The sequence below is a fragment of the Prionailurus bengalensis genome, chromosome X (genome assembly GCF_016509475.1).
Source record: "Prionailurus bengalensis isolate Pbe53 chromosome X, Fcat_Pben_1.1_paternal_pri, whole genome shotgun sequence".
Lineage (NCBI taxonomy): Eukaryota > Metazoa > Chordata > Mammalia > Carnivora > Felidae > Prionailurus > Prionailurus bengalensis.
In genome coordinates this window covers 17,888,603-17,905,901 of record NC_057361.1, presented here as the reverse complement: position 1 = coordinate 17,905,901, position 17,299 = coordinate 17,888,603, and the positions used below count along the sequence as shown (strand labels likewise).

The window sequence follows — 17,299 nt, the reverse complement described above, 5'->3', positions numbered from 1 at the left end:
TGTTTATTTATTTTTGAGAGAGAGAGACAGAGAGAGAGAGAGAGAGACAGAGAGAGAGAGAGAGAGAGAGAGAGAGAGAGAGAGACAGAGAGAGAGCATGAGCAGGGGAGGGTCAGAGAGAGAGGGAGACACAGGATCCCAAGCAGGCTCCAGCCTATGTATGAGCTGTCAGCACAGAGCCTGACACGGGGCTCAAACCCACGAACCATGAGATCACAACCTGAGCTGAAGTCGGACTCAACTGACTGAGCCACCCCGGTGCCCCAAGAGATGCTCATTAAAAAAAAATTTTTTTTAACATTTATTTATTTTTGAGGGACAGAGAGAGACAGAGCACAAGCAGGGGAGGGGCAGAGAGAGAGAGGGAGACACAGAATTGGAAGCAGGCTCCAGGCTCTGAGCTGTCAGCACAGAGCCTGATGTGGGGCACGAACCCATGAAATGCAAGATCATGACCTAAGCTGAAGTCGATGCTTTAACCGCCTGAGCCACCCAGGCACCCCGTGATGCTCATTTTTAAATGAAATCATGAATATATTAAAAATCCTATCTTTAATTTGAACTTGATAGCCATCCATTTACTATTTATTATTTTAGGTGATTAATCAACTAATTAATTATCATTCTCTGTCACTTTGAGCCTATGATTTCATTAAAAAATTGAACCTGGTACAACATATGAACTCACTGAACAGATGAACTAAAGAAGAAATCAAGCCATCAAGGTTTTTTAAAAATTTTCTAAACTTAGGATCTTTTGTCGAAATCTGGCAAAGGGATAAACATACAATATCTGGAATTTACCCCCAAAGAGTCATTTGCCAGGCTCCCAATAAAAGCTGTAGCACAGAGTCTTTGAAATTTTACTTACATGGTATAGTGTGGTCTCCGGCACAGGCGTGCCCATGATGTCCTGTCTCAGTGCATCCATTTGCAAACTAGGTAGCAGTGAATAGTGAGTTGGGCTATTACTCTTATCACTCTTCTTTTTAGACTTCTTCCCTGTGTCCTTCTTGCTGTTTCTCTGAAACATGTATTCTTCTTGAGCAATTTTTTCATTGCTCATATATCGGAGTAGAGAGTTTTCTATATAAAAACAGATAAATACACCAATATAAATATGCAAATATTCCAAATTTACCATTCTCTCCTAATTGTGCTATTAGATGTCATTTCAGAAATGTAACTGGATTATTTATAAAATACCTATGTAGTGAAAATATAGAGAACCTTATTTGGGATCATAGGGCAATCAGAAATAGCCTATAGATTATTTCTCCAGATTTTATCTCTGGACCAACTACATGAGAATCACTGAAGCTTGAATCAGTAGTTCTGGGTGTGTGGCTCATACAATTTTTAACAAGTTCCCCCAGTGGGATTCTGCTAAAATTGATGACAAACACTGACTTCTAACTGACTAGGTAGCATTTTTGGACAACTTAAGGCCCACATTCTGAATCAGGAAACTCAGTTCATAAAATCTATGCTTACACTGATAGCCAGCACTTAGAACTTCATAAGGCATTTTTCCCCCAAGATAGCACTATCATATGAACTCCCAAAACAGTGACTCAGAAATGGCATATGATAAGCGTTTCTCTTTTTATTTTTTCTTGATTAATTCTATAAAACAAATGAAGTTAGAAACTAAAGTTTGGAAAATGGAATGAATACATAGATGTAAAGGAATCTGTCAATGTTCCTGTATTCACTAACATTTTCTGAAACGCTCACTCCATAAAACCAGTGTTGAATAACTAATAAAGCAAATATTCGTGCTTGGTTATCCCTGTATGGCAAATTCTGTACAGTGGCTAGAAATAACAGGCAAATGGGTTCAATATTTATGAAGGAAGCTTAATGAGCTGAGGTTCTATGAATACTTTTTTGCTTTGTTTTATTTTTTATCTACAACTTTATGGCTCTCTATTTCTGAAAGCAGAAGTAGCCTACCATATCCACAGTTGGTCAAATCCCACTTAGTAGTGAGACTTTCAGCAGCTCTCTTTACGGCTCACCTCAATAGCAGGACAAGTGAACATAAAAACTTACTTTTGGTAGATACTTCAAGTGTAGCCCACCCCCAAGTAAGAAGATAACCCTGAACAGCAAACAGAAGAGAAAAAAAAGCAAAGCATTTTTTTTTCCATTTCTATATGGTTTTCATTAGAGTCACTGGCCCAGTTTCCATTAGCTTTACTCATGTATGTCAATGCTCATTTTAAGATTTTACTAATACAAAAGTAATGAGTTTGCATTGCGGACCAATGGGGACTGATTACAATCTCTTCCTATTCACTGAACTTAACTCTTTTATGCAGTTTCACACTTCTGACCTTGTTTTCCAAATAGTAACTTTCAAATAACAATCAGATATTTATTTTTTAACAGTGTTCTTATCTACCCTGAATCCCTTAAGAGACATTCAGAGAAGATATCTATTTAATACCATATCAAGATAGTTAAATGCTGGTCTGAGTTGGTTTGGGTGTATCATAAAGTCAATGACAGAATGAAGTTTTCCACTGAAGCCATAACATCCTATTTAAAGAACATTTAAATTTGCTTTTTGTTCCAACAACCCAGCCTACACTGAAATTCTAGAACACTTACCTCTTCTACTATCTCTCTTCATCTTATTTGGATCTTCATAGTCCCCCACCCAATTATATTCCACTGGCATAGATATAGGTCGTAGCTTGCCTAAACACAGAGAACAAAATTCACATCACATTGTTTTTCTTCCCCATGTCCGCTCAAACTTAACACTGATTTTTAGCTACAGTCTGCAAAACACACTCACCCATATGCAACGTTATGGTTGGCATTTGTGTAGATGAAAAATGTGTGTTTTGAGCCAGAAGGTGAAACTGCCTGTAGTAATTGGCCAGATGATAATGCAATCTTAAGGCATTCTTTTATAAATAATTAAGAATAGCCTAGGTTTACTTTCTTAGGAGCCCTTGACTTTAAGTGTATGGTTCTTTACAAAGAGTACATTATTTTAGGGATTTTACTTCATCTTCTGTCTTGTTCTCCAATGCCCAAGTGCCTACATCTTGATAGCCAATCTCCAAGATACTAGCCCCTTGCGTTTAACCTGCTTGCAAGGACATTAATCCACTGTTTCATGTTGAAACACTACAATGCTAACTTCCCATCTTGTCTGCCCCCCAACTCCTGTCACAATACATTCTGGATATACCACCATGCTTCAGCAATATGGTTAGATTCCCTTTTATGGCCTATAGCTGGCTCTCTCCCCAAGCATCTCTTTTGCTATTGTGAACAAGTCTAGTTTCCAGATCCAAGTAATCACTGCTTTGGTCTATTCTGCTTCCCCTCTAGGTCTATATTCTTACTAAACAGCATTTTACTTTAAGCAAGCAGAACTCATGGCACAGACTTCAAGGATAACTTTTTGGTGAGGCTTCAGTGTATTATTTTTGACCAACTTGAAATTCCTGAAGCACAAAAGGGCCAAAGAAAATCATACAAAACTTTAAAAAGGATACCGAGCACAATGCCTGGCATAAAATAATTGCTAAATACACTTTAAATGAAAAGCAAAGACACACACAGGACTGGATCATAACAATGATTTTGATGATCATGACAACAGTACTAACTCATATATCAATACTAAGGTGCTTTTATATTAAATTGTTTAATCCTCATACTTATGAGAAATATATTATCCTTACCCTCATTTTACCAGATGAAGAAATTGAGACAAGTTATGTAACTGGTCCAAGGACACACAGTTGGGAAGTATGTACTGCCAGGGTTGAAACTTGTGCCATGATTCTTGGGGACTTCAATATTCACCCTCCAATACTCTGGTCACTGAGTTTCTCGAGGTTCTCTCCTTCTCCCTTTCCCGTAGTCATATGCTTAATCCTGTCCTCTCCCAAGGCTGTAATCCCTTCAAGTATCCCACTTTTCACTACCACCTTCTGTATTTCTAGTGCATCCCTACAGCACTCCAAGTCCAAATATCCTCCCCCTTAGTCTACTGATCTTCTCACCTTGCGACACCTCTGGGTCACTGTATATCCTCTTCATTTCCCTCCTTGCCCAGCTAAATTTCATGATCAATTACTATGATCAGTCTATGTATTAAAAAAAATTCCATTAGGAGACTTCTAATTCTGTTCCTACAGAAAATGTAACATTATGGATTTATATTATGTACAATGAATGATAGAGTTTACGTAGTATATTTTGCTAAGCTCCTGGAAAATCTGAAAATGAACTAGATATGATAAAATTATAAATGAGCCAAAAAATGTAGTGTTTATTTAATGGCTTCTTTTCAAAGTATGCAAATGAATTTATAGACAGTCATCTAAGATTCCAAAATTCTCATGGAGTAGATCTGTTTACAAAGGGAAAGCTTAGGGAGAGCTGATGCAGGTCGATATATTCTGTCCTTCCAGCGTGGTGTAAAGGTTTTAGGAAAGGTCTCTTTTGTCATGTCTATTCAACTGCTTGGCATATTCAGTTATGCAGATTTTCAATGTTCTGAATTCTGTGTTTTCAAAACTACAACTTATTTCTTCAGAATTTGGTTTTTAAAATAAACTCAATTTCATCATGTGCACTGAAACTGAAGCAATTAACAAGTCTAACACTGTTTCTACATGTCACCAAGAAAATCTTTCAGAATGTGAATAATGCAATAAATAAGCAGTTGTTTTATGTGCTCTATATCTTATTTGAAAGTAGTTTGATGCTTTTCAAAGAATTGATTGGTTGTTTAAAGTCAAATATATATGTACAAAAACAAGAAGAAACATACTTCACACACAGAATATGAAATACATAATTGTATTTGTTGTATTTTGGGTCATCTTCTAAGATTCTCAATAAGCTAAGTCATTGAGGTATGTAATTAAACCTTTGATATGTCTGGTTCTATTATTAACCACAGGAGAAATTTTGCAGAAGATTAAACACTTTTTGGTGATTTTTAAATAGAAGTATACTATATATTGCTAACATAAAATTGAGAAAAAGATATTGAATTAAATAAAAAACATCAAAATCTTAATTAAAATGTACTTTTGTAAGACATCAGGCTTTTGCTTTTATTGATTATAAAGCTATGAATTTAGCAATGCAAGTAAAAATAACCATTTTTAGAAGTATTAGTTAATAATTAAGAAATCATATTCTTATAACTATTGCTCCTTTTATAATTTTTTTTATTGTGCTGCAGTATTGAAACAGACTTAATAAGAGAATGAGGTAACATTCTTACATAAATAGCAGTCCTTGGCAAGTTGAAAAAGAAACAATAGCTTAAATTATTTCTAATTCCAAATACAGAGATCTTTGAGTGCAGCTTAGAAATGTTTGCTACTGCATGTATAGCAGTATTTTAATTTCACAAGACAGCAAAGTTCAAATGGAAAAACAACTTTACGGCTTGTTGCTGTAGTACTACTGGCTAAAAATAAAAGGGTACTATAAACATCATTGTTAGATTTAAATCAAATGTACACTATTATTAATATATGTATTTTAATACATACAAACCTAAAAGTATTTTTAAATAAAATAAAAGTAAAAATACTTGTAGGTTTGTATGGTTTGTAAAGGCTTATTAAACACATTTGACTCATTCTTTATGTAACTGTACATAAATTAATAATATCTCTAAAAATAATCTGAAAATTTTTAAGACATCTCTTTAGGTAATGACACTTACATTTACTAATTAATGATGAAAATTAATAATTATAGCCAAGAACATAGTAAAAAAAAAAAGAGCCCATTTAAGAATTTTGCTGACCACTACCTCATAATTGTTTTACTCCTCTAAGCACAAAGCATTTATTAACTGTAGAGTACATTTGATACCCTATCATAAGCCTTGTGATATCTCTGTGCTAGTGTCACACAGTTAAACTACTTTGTTACTTGGCTTTCATATCTATTGCACATCTGGACCTTTTTAACTTGGATTTACAGACAGGTGAGAATTGTGCACTGGGTATCTGTATTCTAATAAATGTAGTAGAGTTGAAAAATCATTATTTTTAGATTTTGTTTGAATTTTATTCTGAAATTAAAGGTAAGCAGTCTTTTTTATTATGAACTATATTTAGCTGTAATTAAACACAAATAGAACACTAAATATAATTTTAAGAACACTGACAAGGATGAAGTACTTTATATTGATCTAAAGTACTTGTTTTAAAATGGAATTGCTATGTTTTAATACTACTGTACAGAATTGCTTGAAAATAAACTAACTTCTTCCTTAGATAATAAAGCATATTTAGTGCAGTTGCAAATGCCACAATGCCCTTTGGCAGAGCTAATTGCCCACTGTCCTGGGCTCCTTCCTAGTGCTTTTGGTATATTTGTATTATTATATATTATTAAACTGTATTATATATATATCTGTCTGTTAGAGGTTTTTCTACTTTTTTTTGCAGAAACTAGGTCTTAGGTATCTTTGTTATAAGTGCTCCTGGCAAATACTTTGACCCAGAGCAGGTACTGATTAAAGTTTTTTTTTTTTGAATGCTTGAATGGAAGGATACTAGACATTATGGATATTCCAAATTACTGAGCTGTTCACTGGATCCTAGTCTCTCTTATTTACTCAAAGGTATCTCTTGAACAATGTTCGTTTCTTTCTCCTGCAGCATCAATTTTTCCCTTTCTACCCAATGATTCCGATTAGCAAAGAAACATGCTGTAATTCTCCAATTTTGAAAAACCAAAATGCCACCTCTCTTCACCCACAAACTACCACTCTACCACCTCATTTCTCTGTTCCCCTTTACAGAAAAAACTCCTAAAAGCCTTGTTTATATTTTCAGTCTCTAATTCCTCTCCTTCTTTCTTCTGTAGCTTTATTGAGGTATGATTGACAAATAAAAATGTTATATATTAAGGCCATACATACAAAATGATTTTTAAGGTGTGCAACATGATTATATAATATACATATATGATATGAAATGATGACCAAAATCTAGGTAACACATCCTTCACCTCGCATGGTTACCATTTATATGTGTAGTATATGTGTGGTGAGAACACATGAGGACTACTCTCAAATTTCAACTTTAAAATGGAAAACAGTATTGAGGTTCCTCAAAAAAACACAGAACTATCTTGTGATCCAGCAACCCTACTTCTGGGAATATATTCAAAGGAAATGAAATTAGTATCTTGAAGAAATATATCAACTCCCATATTCATTGTAGCATTATTCATAATAGCTAAGATATGGAAACAATCTAAGTGTCCATTAATGGATGAATGGATAGAGAAAATGTGGTATATGTATTCAACAGGGTATCATTCAGCCATAAAAAAGATAGAAATCTTCAATCTGTGATAACATGAATGAATCCAAAGGACATTATGCTAAGTGAAATAAGCCAGACACAGAAAGACAAATAGTGTAGGATCTCACTTTTATGTGGAATTTCCTCCTCTCTCTTTCTTGAACCTACTCTGATTAGGCTCTTGCCCCCAAACTATACCAAAACTGCTATTTTGTCAAGGTCACTAGCACCTTCATGTTGCAAAATCCAGTAGACAATTCTTAGGTCCCTTGACTTTTCTGATCTATCTTAGCTTTAACACAGAGGACTACTCCCTTCTTTGTAAAATTATCTTCATATGGCACCCAGGACTCTGTCCTCCTCTGGTGTTCCTTTCCTCTTGCTAAAAATTCACACCCACACCCTTCAGAGCTAAGCAAAAATGTTATTTCTTCAGGGATACTTTCCTTGACTTTACTCTTGATTGGGTTTCTTTGTATTTGTTCTCATTTTCTGTTGTAGTTTTTCTTCATAGCATGCCATTTATAGTCCAATAAGTATTTATTAAATCAGTTGCTTGAATTCTGCCCCTCTTCTAGAATGTAAATTTCACAAGGAAAATTTCTCTGTTGTTTACTGTGGTATCTCCAGCCCATAGCACAGTGCCTTAAACATAGTAACTGTTCAATATTTACTGACTGATAACTTGTTAAAAGGGAAATGGGACATTCCGCACACACTGGACTGAAAAGGGTGGGAGCTATATCATCAATTTTTTATTTTCATAGTTCCCTTCTCCTCCCTCTTTGTCAACTTTCCATTCCCCTCCGTCATTTTTCCTTCCTTTCCCCTTCCTCCCTCCCTTGCTTCCTTCTAACCAGGGATGTCAACCTGACTAACCTCCTTCATTTTTAACATATTAAACCTTAGAGAGATGTTTGGTAATCACGTCAGAACTAGAGAAGTCCTGCCTCTGGATATGTAGAAACATTCCCATTTTAGGCTACCCATGATGTCTGTTGAAATACTATTGAATTGCTGCCTTTTTCAATTGTATTTATCCCCCTATCTTTTAAACTCTCTCTTCAAACATGCTAAAATCATTAAATTTCAGGGTGATAAATAGCACCTTAGAAGCAATCTTCTCTCTAACAGTTACCAAAGAGTTTAAGAAAAGACTAAACAGAAATTTCTCCTTAAGTCTGAAAACCCTTTAACACTCACAAAAAAAGTTTTCTCTAGAGTCTAAGGAGAAAAAATATATATACATACATACACACATAAACACATCTGTTTTGACTATTTTAGCCAATATTTTGATGAGAATGAGAGTAGTAAGGAATGTTAAGCTACAAGCATGCCACATACACACATCAAACTCCCTACATACCAGACAGAAAAATTACTTTCAGATGGTTGACTGCATTTCTATGAAAACATCCCGAGGTAATTTAAGGTAGATAATCACACATTTAAAGAGGAATAAAAGGAATTGAATGGAAAGTCAGTAATTTTTTAAGAATAAAGGCAATATATCTGGATCTAATAAAATAAGTAAAAACAGGCACTTTGATCTTTAGGGCCATATTTTTTAAGTTTCATTTTTGGATAAAAGAGCTTGAGAAAAAGTAGGATTGTAAACATTGCAATGTGATGATTTAAGTATTGGCTGTAAAGCCTTCTAACAATCTAAATCAAATAAAACCCAATTATTATTAACTTCAAGCCTTTTCAGTTTCATTAATGGAGGACAAAAACAATTAAAATCTCATTTCAAAGAATAAGCTACATCTTATTTGTAAATTTTCCTATTGCTTTCTAAAAGTGATCTAGGCTTTAAATGGGGATTAACATAAAAACTATTGAAGGAGAAAATTTTGAAGTGTTTCAAAAATTATATGGAGCTTTTAACACTTGATTCCAAGGCTAATTATATTTTGAACCAAATCACCTTTTGTAAACATTCTACCAAGAAAGCACATGTGGAATACACATTGGAGTTTGGAAAGATAGGTTGTTCCAAGTTGAAATGTTTGCCACTGTGCATAGAATCAATTCTTCTACAGTAGAAGGCTATGTGAAGACTAGGAAGGATTCAGATGGTTTAAATCTGGTTTAAGTGGCAAAAGAATTCTGCATCCTCCTCTGAAGGCTCTGGTGGGTAAAAAAAATGAGCTATGCTAAACTCTTCTTGCTCTGTGCTGTGCTCAGAATTAATATAGTAGTGGATAAGAAAGATTACATGAGTATGTAAATATTATTTGGTTTAAAACAATGCATTTTGAAGTTAAACAACTACAAATTAAAAACTATTCCATTTATTTTATTTTTGTAGTTTCAAGTTTCTATTTAAATTCCAGTTAGTTAACATACAGTGTAATATTAGTCACTCTACTTAAAAAAATCTTAGTAAAGCAGTATCTTGAAAATCTTTATCAACATACGGAAAAGAGTCAACTTTTTTCATGAAGAGTAAAAAAGACAATGATTAAGACTTGTCACATGAAGACTCTCTTTTGAAATAAACCAGAATGACATCTTGTAATAACTTTATAATTCCTTTCAAATATATTTCTCTTTGGGATTATATTACTCAGTGAAACTAGCAAGAAAGGGAAAAATGAAAATCATAAGACACACCGAAGTTAATTTCTCTAGATTTCACTGGTAGTCTGTATTAGAGTCAGCCCATGAATATACTTAAAATTTTTTTGTTTATTATATTTGAGAGAGAGAGAGAGAGAGAGACAGAGACAGAGACAGAGACTGAGAGAGAGAATCTGAGCAGGGGAGGTGCAGAGAGAGAGGGAGATACAGAATCCAAAGCAGGCTCCAGGCTCTGAGCTGTCAGCGCAGAGAGCCTGATGTGGGGCTCTGAGATCATGACCTGAGCCGAAGTCGGACGCTTAACTGAGTATACTTTTAACTTCCGATCAGTGTTCTCTTCACTACATGAGATTGCCTTGGTGATGAATTCAAGACCATTGCATTACACAAAAATCCGATTCATTTTTCTTCAAAAACAATTTAATGAGATGTATGATTACTGCTTTTGTTTAAGTGTCCTCTCTGCCAGTTTGTAAGTCTTGTAAAAAAATTCTTAAAAGCTATGTGAAGAGCTAATGGAGGATAAGAACATAAACTGTGGATGTAACTTTGTATTTGCTGTCCATTGCCTTAAACAAAGATGGAAAATACGTTGCTGTAAAAAGGTGTGTCAACTTATAAGCTTAGAGACTTATAAAACAATGCTATGTTACCATATGTATACTTATAAGTGGTTGTATATTGTCTTAATTATTTGCTCTAATGTCTCTAGTCATTAAGCTGATCAATGTACAATTTTTAGTTATCTCTTTTTTAAGAAGATTCAATGTAACAGTTGACATTTTCTACCCCCACCCCCCACCCTCGAGGATCTATTTCCTCTATGATTTCTGGTAAATTGTTTTGCAGTGATACCAGTAATTCTACAAGGAGCCTGGAGTATAGAACACCATGCACTGATCTTTTTAGTTAGTATTTATTACTTGAGTTCGGACTTTTATCAAAAATAAGATTTACTCTAGAAAATGGCTTTTCTGGAAGATAAAAATGAAGATGACATTCAACAATTAGTCTGCTGGGGTAGGCTTCAACTGAAGAATAGAGGCTTTTCCAAATGCTTATCTATTAAGTCAGCTGTTTGGAACTTAAAACACAAAGAGATTTTTATCATTGGTGTATGGGTCTTAAAAAAATTTTTTTTAATGTTTTTCAATGTTTATTTATTTTTGAGAGACAGAGACAGAGCACGAACGGGGGAGGGGGACAGAGAGAGGGAGACACAGAATCGGAAGCAGGCTCCAGGCTCTGAGCTGTCAGCACAGAGCCTGATATGGGACTTGAACTCATGAACTATGAGATCGTGACCTGAGCCGAAGTCAGACGCTTAACCAACTGAGCCACCTATGCGCCCCTTAAAAATTTTTTTTTAATGTTTATTTTTGAGAGAGAGAAAGAGAGAAAGAGAGACAGAACACAAGTGAGGGAGGAGCAGAGAGAGAGGGAGACACAGAACCTGAAGCACGCTCCAGGCTCTGAGCTGTCAGCACAGAGCCCGATGCCGGGCTTGAAACCACAAACTGGGAGATCATGACCTGAGCCTAACATAACATGAGACGCCTAACTGCCTGAGCCACCCAGGTTCCCCAGTATATGGGTCTTTAAGAGGAGCTATAAAAGTCTATTTCAGCATTTTCCAAAATATACTCTATCAAACATTAGTTCATTGGGAGGTTAATGAGTATTTTGTGACCCAAACCAAAAAAGATTCAATGTACAAATACATTTGGGAAACAATAAGCTAATCCAAATTCAAGAAGACCTTCAAAGCCTTTAGTATGCTAATGTGGACTTATTAGTTGCCAAGAAAGATATAAAATATTCAGAGTTTCTCAATTATATTTAACCAGATAACCTCTTTCTTTTACAAACATCCTCTTTCAGAACTAGAGATCTAAAGAACATATTTGGGAAAATGATGGATCCTTAAGCCACACTGTGATGTGAAAGCTAACACTAACCACTCTATTTAAATTTTACCTTGCTTCCATTTATTACATTTTTTTTTTCCATAGGGGAAAATGCATTCTGATTTCAGCTAGGGACAATAGGACTCCTCCTGCTCCAGGGAATGTCATGATTAGGTTTTCTATGGTACAGCAGGGTAGGTCATCCCAGACACTCACAACATTATACTACTTCTGCCCAGAGAATATGCTAATTGTGAATAAATGTAGGTCTATCTTTCCAGGGCAATAATTTCATTGATTTTTTGAATTAAAAAAAAAAGGCAATTGGCCCTGTGTCATACAAGGGCTCTTTGATTTTCTAGTCTTATATACCTGCTTCTGTATTAAATCTCTCTACAGTTGATTCTTAAATTAGCTAAGGGTTTCTTTTTATTTTATTTTATTTTTTTGCTAAGAGTTTCTTAAGAGCATCACTGTTGACATTGTGGACTGGATCATTCTTTATTGTTCAGAGCTGTCCTGTTCTTTGTAGGATGTGTACTAGCATCCTGGGCCTCTACCCACTAGATGCCAGTAGCATTTCCACACCCAGTTATGACAACTACAAATGACGCCCCCCCCCAAATTACCAAATGTCCCCTGGAGGGCAATACTGATCCAGATGAAAATCACTGAGTTAGATGGTTCCTATTCTTGGCTTCCCATTTTGTCTTTAAGGGATGCACTATTTCACCTTCATATCTTTTTGTCAATTAATTCATTTGAAGAGTTACTTTTTTCCTCTGATAGTTGTTGCATCGGCTTTGTGGACTTGGTTTGTTAATCTTTCCATTTTATCCACATATTGATACTCTGGAACTTGGTTAAGAGCTCCTTTTTCTTAATCTTACTATTTTATCCATTACCTAGTGATTTAATTTGTTCAGGCTATTCTTTTTTTCTTGCCTGGTTTCATTTTTTTTAAGAGTCTCCAACTATTTTATATATTATTTTTGCTCTCCTTTTTTCCCCTAGCAATTAATCTTAAATTTTAAAAAAAGGTATGGCATCAGAACTGTTTTCAGAATTCTGATGCTGTAAGGTTATATTCAGGCTCTTCTGCCCAGAGTATGAGCTAGTGGTTTCCATAATGGAACTTAAAAGAAGGCTTGGATCAGGGTAGTTTCTAGTGTTATTACCTATTTGAACACTCTTCCTTCTGCTTTTCAAAACCAAACCAAAAGAAACAGATGAACTCTTTTCATATTTATTTTGAAAAAAATTTTCAAAAGTTTGTTTTATTTATTTTGCGAGAGGTGTGCGGGACAGAGAGAGAGAGAGAGAAAGGGAGAGAGAGAGAGAGAGAGCACACACAAGCAGGGGAGAGGCAGAGAGAAAAGGAGAAAGAGAATCCCAAGCAGGCTCTATGCTGTCAGTGCAGAGCCTGATGTGGGGCTGGATTCACGAATGGTGAAATCATGACCTGGCTGAAATCAAGAGTCGTATGCTTAACCAAATGAGCCACCCAGGTGCCCCATATTCATATTTCTTTTAATTGCTAGGATTTAAGTGGCTAGTTATTGGGTAGCTAGAGGAACCAAACCAAGGAAATACTTCTAGCCCTGTTGTCCTTTATTAAATCCCTCCACAGGGAGAAGAAGTGCTAATTTGATCCAAAGGCACTTGACAATCTTTGGTATACTTTTATTTATGAGCAGGAGTAATATATTATGGCATTAAATACTATTTCTTGAGCATTTTCCACGTGGCAGCAAGAGTACTAAGTACTAGACATACATTATCTCATTTAATCCTCATAAAAATACCACAGGTAGTGTTGCTATCCCATTTTACAGGTAAAGAAAAAACATAGTGAAGCTAAGACTCAAGTTCAAGGTCAATCAGTTATTAAAAGGCCAATCTGTACCACCAAATTCAGATCTATATGACATCAAAACTCATGCTCTGGTATTTCTATTTGTAAAATTACACAAATTAAAGAAGAGTGCCTTCCCTTGCAGATTACTCTGATTTTTACATTAGGAACAGAAAATTTTCTATTTCTCTCAAAATACTGCTGAACTACTTTTCTATCCATTACATGGTCCTTTATCACCATCAGCTTGATACTGAAAATTATTTTGTGAAACTGATCAATATGCAGTCTTTATGAATTGTATTAAGTCCAAAGGAGTAAGAATTCCTATGAGTAGAGTATACATCTCATATTTCTACATTTTTGATTCACTAATTTCTATTTCTATGGTTAGTTCTGCCTTGGAAGTGGTACATTTTACTTAAACACAAACATTTCCTGTGGTGAGAATCTCAATTTCTTTTCTTTCTAGCATAGCCGATGAATGACAGCTGAACTTTTATCTGATTAGAAAGACAATTTACATTTGAGAATCACAGGAAAAAGCAGTGTATTACATGATCCTTTAGGGAATTTTTTATTTATTTTATCATTATTATTTTTTAATATTTGTTTATTTTTGAGAGAGAGAGAGAGAGAGAGATTGTGTGAGCGTGTGCATGTGAGTGGGGGAAGGGCAGAGACAGCGGGAGAGAGAGAATCCCAAGCAGGCTCCATGCTGAGCACAGAGCCTGATGCAGGGCTCGATTTCAGGACTGTGAGATCATGATCTGAGCTAAAATCAAGAGTTAGACACTCAACCGACTGAGCCACCCAAGAAATGTTTTAAATAGTGCTATTAATTATAATTGAAATGGCCAAAAGTTGGAATGATGTTGTACGACAAAGAGAAAGATGATGTTGAGGTATGATAAAAGACTCTGGGGCCTACAAATAATTTCTTTTCCTCACACTGATAAAATAGTTTATAGTGTTATTGCCCATAGGTCCTTCACAATGCTATTGTAAGTAAGTCATTTCAAGCCATTTGCTATTTATGTGGATAAGAGGGACATGGTAGTTAGTTTTCTCTTGTCCCAACTACTTGAATGGAAAACGTGCAGGTATGTAACAGAAATTAATTTTCCTCAATGCAAAATGTGTACAAATAACATTTATGAGGAGCATTTCTAAAATAACAGCTTTGCACTCATTCGTGTGTTTTTTTTAGTGAGGTCCTGGATTCTCAGTAAGTCAGAAAAGGTCTAGATGCCTTCAAGCCAATACTATTATGTGATATTATTGTAAAAAATATGTTTTCCTCCTATTATTATAAAATAGGCCACATTTTATATGGCACATATTATAAAATATGCCACATATTATAAAATGTGCCACAGCCACAAAGAGCCTCAGCCAACTGTGACTACCTTTCAGCAGATTTCTATGCATAGGAATGTGGTATGATGGAATAGCAAGGGCAAAGAGTCTTGAAGAGTGAAAGGGAAAGCTGATGGGGATTATTACCATTCTGAAAAGTTGCCAAGCAAATGATCTCATCAAATTTGAACCTTTGCCTTTGAAGCATGAGCAGATGAGACAAAACAGTTAAAGTGATTTAATGCTGTCCTCTTTTCCCTTCTTTTAATTTTCTCATTAAAGTTTCTTTTTAAAATTGAACTGTTTATTCACCCCATCTTATTCTTCAAATAATTTCAAATGTCTGATATTATTATTTACTTGTTGGGATCTTTAAGTTATTTTGTTTTTTTTTCTCCACCTTTATTGAGGTATAATTGACAAATAAAAATAGTATATATTTAAGGTATACAACATGATGATTTAATATAAATAGAATTTTGAAATGATTACCATAATCAAGCTATTTTAACACATCTATCACTTCACATAGTTACTCTTTTTTTTTTCGTGTGGGGTGAGAATACTTAACATCTATTCTCTTCACCATATTAAAGCTTCTATGCAACAGTGACAACAATGAAAATAAATACCTAGCACATGCTAGGCACTTTCTAGGCAACTTACAATGCACTGTCATTAAATTCTCACAAAAAGTCTATGAGGCAGGTATTATCATCTTCATTTAACCAAGGAGAAAATTGAGACCAACATCCCCAAGCTCACACTAGAGTAATTAGATAAAAGACAGCATTACCAAGTAGGGCTGATGATACAGCCAAGGCTAGTAACCACTTATCTAGGCTGCTTCCCCTACTGTCTCCATGTTTCCAGAAATTATTCTCATCTATCTTTTTAGCAAAGTAAAACCTATTTTATTTTCTCTGATTTAAAAAGGACATAATACATTGTTACTAATTTTTCCCCTCAATTTAGCTACCTTTTCCTAAGGTCTGTCAGGGCCATGTCTTTGTAAAAACATGTTTACTTTAGTGCCACTAAATATTAAACAGCATATACAAGCATAAACAGCACATACAAAATCAGACCTACTTTTGCTTGCCTGAAGTCAAATGCTTGGATTGGGAAGGAATAATACAATTTGTGAAAATTATTTCTCTATAATTTAGCAAATTACTTTCATCACATTTAGTTAGCTAGTATCACTAACAGAGTCCACAAATATCCATGGGTACATATAACAGGCTCTACCACTTACTAGTTAGGTAAGTTACTTAACCCATCAGTAAAATAAGGATTCTGTTAGCAACTACCTCACTGGGTTATTGTAAGGATTAAATGGGTCAATGCCTTTTAAATGTCTAGAACAGTGCCTGGCATTTATAAATATTATTTACTTATTTCCAGAAGGGCCATCCACTGTCTATCCATATTATACTTGTCTGATAGCTTAGAGCAAATAATTGTTCTTTTTTTAAACTCACTCTTAGCAACAACTAGTAGGTCTACAATATAAAATGAGAACCTTCATTAAAAATGTCTTTTAAAGCCCACAATTAGGATATTTTCAGGCATTTTTCTTTACATCTTTTCTTTGTCACTGTCTAAAAACAGAGTTTCCCTAAATATTTTTTTCTTATGTATCTAACTTTATTACTTATTTTTTAAAGTTTATTTATTTACTTTGTGTGTGAGAGAGAGCAAGCAAGCAAGCAGAGCCCAAGGTGGAGCCCGAATTTCAGAAAATATGAGATCATGACTTGAGTGGAAATCAAGAGTCAGACACTTAACCAACCTGAGCCACCCAGGCGCCCCTTATATATCTAACTTTAAAATATGAATGCACTAAGAGAATATGACAAGTATATACATATTTAACCACAAGCACATAATAATAACTGAATCATGTTTCTTCTTTGCTTCTCAAAATCCTATCTATACTCTTACAACGTTAACTCTAAACCTCCTTGAATAAACAGGTAATCTGGGGAGTTAATAGGAAAGAATGGTGGCTAAGCTCACATACTTCAAGATAAGGGTATTTGCGACTAAGAACTAAGTTGAGCACTGTAAGCCTGAAGGACTTATTAATTACATTTTAAGGTATCATACAAGTGCTAACACGTGAAATTACGGTCATTTCCAGAAAATATAAAATATGAACTTTTTTGTACTCTATGTTTTTTTGCAATGTACTTCTCAGCAGAATCATGTATTTTTATTATCATTACTTTTTAAATCTAAGGAAATACTGTCACACTTGGGAGTGTATGCAATGG

General features: G+C 34.8%; 1 protein-coding gene across 4 annotated transcripts in view; it reads right to left on the bottom strand.

The window, feature by feature from the left end:
- The window catches only part of CNKSR2 (connector enhancer of kinase suppressor of Ras 2), a 301,363-nt gene that overhangs the window by 88,536 nt on the left and 195,528 nt on the right, over window positions 1-17,299 (bottom strand). For 2 of the 4 annotated variants that reach the window (XM_043570940.1, XM_043570942.1), the window contains 2 exons: window positions 2,617-2,706; window positions 872-1,086 (listed from right to left, as the gene is read on the bottom strand). In XM_043570940.1, coding sequence (XP_043426875.1) covers window positions 872-1,086; window positions 2,617-2,706 — 305 coding nt within the window. The remainder of the gene's footprint in view (window positions 1-871; window positions 1,087-2,616; window positions 2,707-17,299) is intronic. The other 2 variants (XM_043570941.1, XM_043570943.1) reach the window with 1 other exon arrangement.